Source organism: Nicotiana sylvestris, chromosome 5, assembly GCF_000393655.2.
Source record: "Nicotiana sylvestris chromosome 5, ASM39365v2, whole genome shotgun sequence".
In the NCBI taxonomy this organism is placed as follows: Eukaryota; Viridiplantae; Streptophyta; class Magnoliopsida; order Solanales; family Solanaceae; genus Nicotiana; species Nicotiana sylvestris.
Window position 1 is genome coordinate 62489839 of NC_091061.1, and position 9282 is coordinate 62499120.

General features: G+C 38.1%; 1 protein-coding gene across 1 annotated transcript; it reads right to left on the reverse strand.

The window, feature by feature from the left end:
* Window positions 1-7010: 7010 nt before the first annotated feature.
* LOC138868733 (uncharacterized) lies at window positions 7011-7430 on the reverse strand. Its single transcript, XM_070146300.1, has one exon. It carries the CDS (start codon window positions 7428-7430, stop codon window positions 7011-7013), a length of 420 nt encoding a protein of 139 aa, XP_070002401.1.
* Window positions 7431-9282: the final 1852 nt, after the last annotated feature.

Consider the following 9282-nt stretch of genomic DNA (forward strand, 5'->3'; position numbering starts at 1 on the left):
CCTGCCCATGCAAATTCTCTCCTGTGATCGCGACTGCCTTCACACGAATGCGTAGACCAATTGCCTCCCTTAGCCAAAGTCACTAATTCATCACATTCATGACCTCAACCATGCGAAGCACTGCTAGACCACCCTCCGCGATCGCTAAGAAAAACCCATCCTCAGCTCCACACAACACTCTCCGATCCGGATGCACACCAAATATCAGTAGAATCCGTCAACTTCAACCTTGCTCCTGGTGGTCCGAATCTCACTCGAGCCACCTGGTACCCCGTCCAATTATACCGACAAGTTCATAAATATAATGCGGACCTACCCGAAGTCTCAAAACACATAAAATAACATTTCAAAAAAGAATCATGCCCCAAACCAAATTAATCAACTTCTAAACTTCAAACTTCTTCCAACTAACTCTAAATGCGACGTTCATACTTTGATAGCTTGGAATGACACCTAATTTCACACACAAGTCCGATATAATAAAATGAATCTACTCCCAGGTTCGGAACGCCAAACGAGATTTAATAACACCAAAGTCTATTTCAAGCCAAACTTAGAAAACTCTAAAACTTTCAAAATGCCAACTTCCGACAATAAGCGTTGAAACGCTCCTAGTCTACCAGAAACTCGATCCGAATATATGCCCAAGTCTAAAATCACCATACGAACCTATTGGAACTTTCAAATCACGATTCCGAGGCCTTTGTTCTCTAAATATTGACTTAAGTCAAACTTGACCACCTTAGGTCACTATTATGGAACTAAGTGTTCCGAATTCTAACCCTAACACTTCCAAAACCAAACCAAACGCCCCCCGCAAGTCAAAAAATAGGAAAAATACCTACGGAATGACTTAAATAGAGGAACGAGGATTTAGAAAGCAAAATGACCGCCGTGTTGTTACATTGAGGTATTTCAATTCTTCAACAAGCTATTATATTTCTCATTACTTATTCGGGCTTAAAATGTTTCACGTGAATTCTACGAACTTAACATGTTATTTTTCATGTAAGTTTGGGAACTCTTGTAATATGATTTTATGACATAATATAATAAGGTTAACTAATCATCCTAGTTCTGAAATGCAGCAATCTGATTAACCACGTAGACTTACACCAATACGATTATATTCATAATAGTTTATAGATTCAAGGATTTGTGATCCACCTAAAAATGATTCAGGTAATCATATTTGAAATCATTAATCTTTAAATTTTAAACTAAATATTAATACCCATCCGTCCTTGGGAGGAGGTGGGGATTTTTTTTGGAGGAATTGTAAAATAGGCAAAATAGATGTCACTTATAGTAGAAGAACTCCGACTGTCCCACAATGGTTGGCCAGAAACAGTTTACGGTTTATAAATAAATATTTGTTACTCCTGCTTAATGGGAATCTTAAGTATTTATTGTCACAGGGTATTTTCTGTCAACTCAAAGTCACACACGTGCATCAGTCAAGTCGCGCACTTGACTTAGCCTTCCTAACACTTAGCTAAATTTGAGTCTTTGGCCTTAGATTAATTTTAGGCAGCAAAAATAAAGAGAATAAAAACCAATTGGAAAAATCCCAACCTTTGTATTAATCACAAAACACACAAAGAAACCCTCATTTGCTATGATTACAAGTCGATCACAACCTCACTTTGACAAAGAACATAAGACGTACTTTAGCCAACACTAAGACCTTCCTAATGCCTAGCCTTAATTCCTTTTGAAACACTTAGAGACCCTCACATTTCAATCTTGTTTTCCTTTTGAATTTCACACGAAATTCGTACACAAATCTGACTAAGTCCAAAGGTACCTATTTATAGCACATAGATAACCTTTAGGACTTCACAGCACAATGACACTTGTTGTTTACAACTTTTGTCACTTGGCGGACTAAGCTTAAATTAGTTCCTAGCTTTTAGTTAACATCTCCAACTACTTAAGTCATGATATAGACGAAATGATAATGAATACAAGCATAATGCAACATGGGTACAAGTAGTTACAAAAAGGTAACCACCAACTACTTTGGCATGTGCACTGCCTGTGTGCCTTTTGCTGGCCAGCTGCTACACGTATTGCACCTAGCCTTGGACTTCAGACATTGCTCCACCCCAATGCAATGCTCACAACCTGCCGCCCATAGCTTTTCCACACACGCCCGACGCCATTGCCGCCCGCACACATCTTGGTCGAGTTTCTACCTTGTCCATGTCAACTCTTGTTTCACCCATGCTATTGTTTGTACGTTGCTTTACAGAGACTTGCCTTAGCTATATAAAGCCTTTTCCATCACCCCGTCTTGCTTTCCTCATCTTAGCCCGCCCTTGGTACTGCCACAAGCCAAACTGCCAATGCCATTGTCTTTGACGCACATGCCATGCCATGCCACCCAACTTGCCCACACTGCCTTGTTAAGCCTTTGCCAAGCATGTCTTGCCTGTCCCAAGACCTTGGGAATACTTTCCCACAACAACCCATATGAAAATGCCTCCCTCATTGTCCGTATGATCGTTTGGCTCGCATATAGGCCAATGGCAAGGCCATACATGCCCAATACTTTCCACAACCATGTTACACCCGATGTCAAAGAGTCAGGAACCTGATAAACCACACACACCCTATGAAATCGACGTCATCATTTATCCAACTCAGTTTATGATCCCAATTAGTTGTTGACATACAACGCCCCTACTGCTCTTTTCACATCTACCACAATGGAATTTGCTTTCGCCACTTTCTCTTGCCTTTCTACAGCCAATATAGCATTCACCCTAGCCTGCACCGGATAGTCCTTCTTCAAGTGTGGTCCACCATAAGTAAAACAACCTTTGAATTTTCATTTTTCCTTGACATTGGAAGTCTTCGCCTGCCTTCCATTCTAGGCATTTCCCTTTGTCTTCGGCAGCTTGGCCCTTCCCACTTTTCTTCCATTTACTTGCCTTTTACTTCTTTACATCGGACTTTGAATGCGAAGATTTAGCAGGGTCATCACCTAAGTTAAAATCAGGCAATGCATCTGCTACCCCAGTAGCAGTAGAGGCTTTAAACATTTTGCATTCTCATCTCAATTGCACACAACCCTTTAATCCTCTCATGAAGTAATAAAACTTGTCCTCCTCTTCCATATTACTTACATTCGACATCAAGGATGAGAAATCCTTGACATACTCCCTCGAAAAGATGTCATGTCACTCTTATACACTTTCTGGGGAGCATCTAGCTCAAACTTATGGTAGAACCCTTCCGGTAACCACAATGCTTGTGTCCACATCATTGTCAATTACAGTCCACTTCTTCTTCAAATAGTTGTCAAATCCTAGGGAGGGAATGTTCAATAGCACCCTAAGCTCGTCAGCATCAAACTCCAATTGAAATTCTCTTACATAACTATTCCTTACCTTTCCATCAAACTAAAAATTTGCATAGAACTTAACCACTACAGGTACACATATAGGGGAAAAGGCTTTGACAAACATGTGTGTCCATCCCTACAAGTCAAGTTTCTCTACCAACTGGGTCATGCCCTTCTCATAAGTGTTAGCAAGTATTTTCCCATTTAACATTTTTTGTGTTTTTGATCACTGTTAGCCTGTCAACTACCCCTGACTCAACCCTTTTCTTTTTTCCTTTGCTGATCTTCTGAGAGGTGGCAGTTGCTTTGGTGGGTTTGGTAATAGTCTTCTTCACAGATGGTATCTTGCCTTTAGGGAAGAACCTGGTTCATCATCCTCATCCAGCTCAACTACAGTTTCTGCAGCAGTAACTTGCTTTTTGTTCTCTTGGCACTCTTATCCTCCTTGATCATTTGTGCATCAATAGTTTTTCCTAGTAGGAGGAGCCACCTCCTTTATTGCATGTGAAGCTGTTCTTGTAGGTTTTGTAGGGGTTTTCTTGTCTTCTTTCCTACCTCAGACAATGGTAAATCATCCTCATCATTGTCAACTTCCTCATCTCCTACGAAAGGGAGTTAAGGAAGGCCTAGGTTCTTCTGACCCTTCCTCTTCATGAACTTTCTCTAGAGGGGCCATGACAGTATTCCCGATAGTCATAGATCCTTTAGATTCCTCACTTTTATTGTCTTCCTCACTTTCAAATTCAGTACCCTCTCCTTCACTTTCCTTTTCGTATTCATTACCTCACTTTCAGAGTAATCGCCTCCCTCACTTCTTTTTCTATTCTTCTTCTAAATCTCCCACTTGGTCACCTTGTCGTTCTTATACCTCACCTTCCTTCCCTTCACTTAATTCTCCCTCATTCTCACTTTTCTTTTCTACAGAACTATGAACTCTCTCCTGCACTTCTTCTCCCTCCTTATTTGTTTCCCCTTCTCCCTCATTGTTTGTTTCCTCATCTTCCTCATCATTAGTCCAACTATAAGAACTATCATCAGAACATTCTTCATTCCCCATTTCTTTCTCACTTTCCCATCAACTATAGGCAGGCTGCAACTACTTCTAAATTCATTTGCTGAGTTACTTCTTGCTTTTCTACAACAATACTTTCAACATGTGGAGTGTCACTCAAGGGCTCAACAACTTCTAACGGGGAAACCTCAATGGTAGAACTAGAACATCAAACTCTGATGGATGATGATTTACTTGAGCATCCTTGACGATTGCAGATTCCTCCTGAGCAGTAGCCTCTTTTACCTTTGGTTCTCTCTTAGTAGCAGCACGATCAACTGCTTTTTCATTCTTTACTAATTTCATTGAAGTAACCTTGACCTTTGTAGGTTTGGAGGTGATTTGTGGGACGGTTACAGGTGCATGGGTGGTTGGTTTTGGAGATGGAGGTGTAGTGGGGGTAGAAACTATAGGTGGAACAGTAATAGGGGGTGATGGTGCATGGACATCAGTGGGTTATGGTTTAGAATCACTTGCCAATTTTGCACTCTTTTTTGGCTTGGACTTCTCAGTTTTGGATTTAGTCCTAGTCCTTGATGATGATTTTGGTTTTGAAGGGGTTTATCTAGACTTAGTCATGGTGGAGAGAGGACGAAGAATTTTGCTTTGGTTCTTTCTTAGGGTTTGAGAGAAACAATGAGTTTTGAGAGAAAGGTACCAAGAGATGGATTTTAAAGGAAGTAATCCTAATCTGACTAGAAGAGAGAGAGAGAGAGAGAGAGAGAGAGAGAGAGGTAACTTATTTGAGTTTTAACTGTACTCTAATAAACAATTACCTTTGATGACTGGACTCTGAAAAGTAATTAGAGTTTAATTACCCCATTGATCCTTGACTTTGATAATAACTAGAAGTGATGCTAACTGGATTAAGGAAGTATGAGAGTAGCAGTAATTTCAGTTATTAAGTTTTAATAACTTTAGACAAGATGGAATGTACCCGAGTTAGAGAACTAACTCATTTGAAACTCATTAGTCGTTTCTACAATAAAGCTTCCAGCACAATAAGTCAATCTCATAAGACACAGTCATCAGATAGACTTTCTAGGCAAGTGTGTATACTTAGAAGAAGTATGAGACTAAATGAAGCATTTATTACCTCAACTATCTACATCTATTAAATTCTTTCTAGCCAATCATTGGGTTCAACCTAGTGTGAGGCATTGACTAATCCAATTCTATTTTGTTCCTTTCAAAGGGTCCCTACTTAGTGCCTTAGTGAAAACATTAGCAATTTGATCTTCACTTTTACAGAAATTTATTGAGATATTCCCTTTTCAACATTATCTCTCAGAAAATGATGTCTTATATCAATGTGCTTAGTTCTCTTATGCTAGCATGGATTTTTAGCAATACATAGCACTGGTATTGTCACAAAAAATAGGAACACAATCAACAAAAATACCATAGTCCCTGAGCTACTATCTTATCCATAGTAATTGAGCACAACAAGATACTGCTGAAACATATTCTGCTTCGGCAGTAAATAGTGCCACCGAGTTTTGCTTCTTTGTTCCTATAAATAAAAGACAAAAACCAAGGAATGTGTTGTTTCTGAAGTGTTTTTCCTGTCAACATGAAAACTTGCATAGCCAGTATCAGCATACCAAACTATGTCAAAGTTGTACCCTATTAGATACCACAAACATAAATCAGGAGTTCCTTTAAGATATCTGAGTATTCTTTTGACTACCTTTAAGTGAGACTACTTGGGATTAGCCTGAAATCTTAAACAAAGACCCACACTGAACATAATATCAGGCCTGCTTGCAGTGAGATATAATAATGAACCAATCATTCCTCTATACAGTTTTTGTTCCACATTTGTCCCTTCTTCATCTAGATCCAACTTTGTTGCAGTGGAAATAGGAGTATTAATTGAATTTGAGGAATCCACGTTGAATTTCTTCAAGAGTTCTTTGATGTGTTTTTGTTGATAAATCATGGTTCTAGTAGATATTTGTTTGATCTACATCCTAAGAAAGAAATTTAATTCACCCATCATACTCATTTCAAATTCACTACCAATCAATTTCAGCAAATTTGTTGCATATTGTTTCATTAGTATCCCCAAAGATAAAATCATCCACATACACATGCACAATCAAAAGATTCTTCCCTTTGTTCTTTAGAAACAATGTGTTGTCCACCTTACCCCTTAGAAAGTTAGTGGCTAAGAGGAGTTTTGTGATCCTCTCTTACCAAGCTCTCAAAGCCTGCTTCAATCCATATAATGCCTTCTATAATTTGAAAACATGATAAGGGAACTCTTTACTTTCAAAACCAGGGGCCTGTTTAACAAACACTTCCTCTTTTAAGTAACCACTCAGGAATGCACTCTTCACATCCATATGATATAGAGTGAATTCTATATGTGTAGCAAAAGCGATTAACATTCTTATAGCTTCCATTCAGGATACATGAGGAAATGTTTCATCATAGTCAATTCCTTCTTTCTGATTGTACCCCTGAACTAACAATCTAGCCTTGTTCCTTGTGATATTTCCTTGCTCATCTAGCTTTTTCCTAAATATCCATTTGGTACCTATCACAGTTCTATATTTGGGTATTTGCACCAGATGCCAGACCTTGCTCCTCTCAAATTGGTTCAGCTCATCTTGCATGGCCATTATCCAATGACTTTGGTTCATTTGTTATTATAGTGAACCTAGTCATCATTTCCTGAATATGTTCAGATTCCTTCATAGAGAAGAGCTCATAGTTTCTCATAAGCAACTCAATTCTTGATCTCTTCATTTGATTTGTTCTTTCATGAGTAGTTTGAAGTGCATGACATATATCCTTTGTGTTGGAGCATGTAGATATCCTATTATTCTTATCGGGACCAAGTCCAGAGATTAGAATCTTCTTGGACTTTGCATTCTTTTCCATTATCCCGAAGACTGCTGCTACAAATTTAGATGGGTCTTTGGGAACAGTTTCATTTTGCCCATCTTGTTTGGTGGAAGTTAGTGGTCCTTGATTCACTATTTTCCATAGTTCATAGTCTTTAACCATTAGGAAATCCTCCATTCTTGCCTTCCACCAACTGTAGTATTTTCTATTGAACAGAGTCCGGGTAGTTGACTATCCTTCGTTAATTCCAAGTGGAGCACTCATTTTCTATCAAGATATCTCTAGGTGTTAACCATATTTGAGAGAACCTACTCTGATACCAAATGTTAATTTAAGTGCCTTCCTAAATTACTAAAGAATCTGGTTCTTTGCCTTACTGCTTATGCGTAAATAAAATAAATATTAAAATAAGACAGCAATTATTATGTGAAAAATCACCCGGCTCAAAGGTGCAAAAACCACGACCTACCATGTAGGATTTTAACTTCAACTTCACTAGAACAAATGAGCCAAATATACTGACTATAAGATTTGTGAACCACTACCCACACATTTCTCCTACGTCTACTTCTTGAATGAGTTACAAGTTACTCTATCTTGCATACTGAAGCAAATACTATAACTAACATGTTTTGAATGAAATTTTTGTTAAACTCAATCTCCTAAAACACATGAACTAACAGACGCAAGAAGAGCACTAACTTTCAAAACATACTAATGATCAACTAGAGTGTCGAACTTGAAATGTTATATCTTTTTGTTTAGTTGATATGCAAAAGGATAGTGTTCACAATCCATAGGGAAAGTATTTAACTTCCTAGTACTCCGAGATCTTTGGGAGTCCTACACACGGTCAACCTTTCATTCGATAGCAATCCTAAAGTTTTAAGGACTCCATGAATCTTTTGACTCTTGTCTGTCAACTAAGCAGGCATATATTCTTGGTCAACAGTCCTTATCGTATCAAGAGTCCTTTATAGCATTATCGGTCTACAATAACTTTGTGAAAAGGTTACTTCCTTGTAAGAACCGTCAGAAACTACCATGAGGACCTAGTTATTAGAACACGTTCACTGCACACAATTGTAAAAACTTTCAATAGCTACATGGAAGACCTGGTTCTTATCACACATTCACTAAACACAATTGTTAATCATCAAAACCCAATTCTCAACAACATCAATTATCTCCCAAACTCCCAAAACTCGATATTGCATCACCACAAGAAACAAGAGTAAACTGTCTCAACTAGACAACAACATCTGTTTGAAAGAAAATAAATAGACAAGGTAGATATATAGGGAAAGGGGACTTCATATGCTGCAGGTTGGATCAAATAAGGCAGTTCACTACAAACTCTCCAAGTAAGCTCCCACACAGTTGGATGGATAACACTAGTACTTGCCTTAAAATCAGCAAATAAATGTGCAAAATATAGTATGAGTGCAAAATATACGGTACTCAATAAGTATCAAAATTAGCCTCTAGAAAGTAGTGGTGAGGGGTTGATTAATACTTACTAACAATCCAATAAACAAGAGAAAACATAAATAGAATATGAAATAAGACATGGCATCTCCAAATAAATACAAAAGATAACGATATACTAAATAAGGAAGTTAAATATGCTTTTGTGATAAAAAGATAAAAAATGAAGTCAAATACTTCAATTCTTGTATAAAGCATGATGTCTATTAATCAACAGTCATATAAAAGCTACTACATGAGTCTAAGATGCATATGCTCGCTCAGAACCTACTCTCAAAACCTCAAAGCACAAATCCATGTGCTTGACACACTCCGCATGTCCAAACCAAGCACTAATTTCTATGCTTGCGCTCATAGGGCCCAAATAATATGGGTAATATCCTAACTCCGGAGGGACGGATTCATGTCCAAGCATAAATTATATTACAATCAAGAATTAATAATCAAAATCGGCTCAAAACGTCCGTAGTGCCAAAAAATTCAACTTTCCTCGATATCCAACTCTCCAAATTCATGCATATGCTTATGAGATAATGCAATT

Bases quoted from the DNA above. Each gene is read 5' to 3' on its own strand.
- LOC138868733 (XM_070146300.1), bottom strand. From the start codon at position 7,430: ATGGAGGATTTCCTAATGGTTAAAGACTATGAACTATGGAAAATAGTG.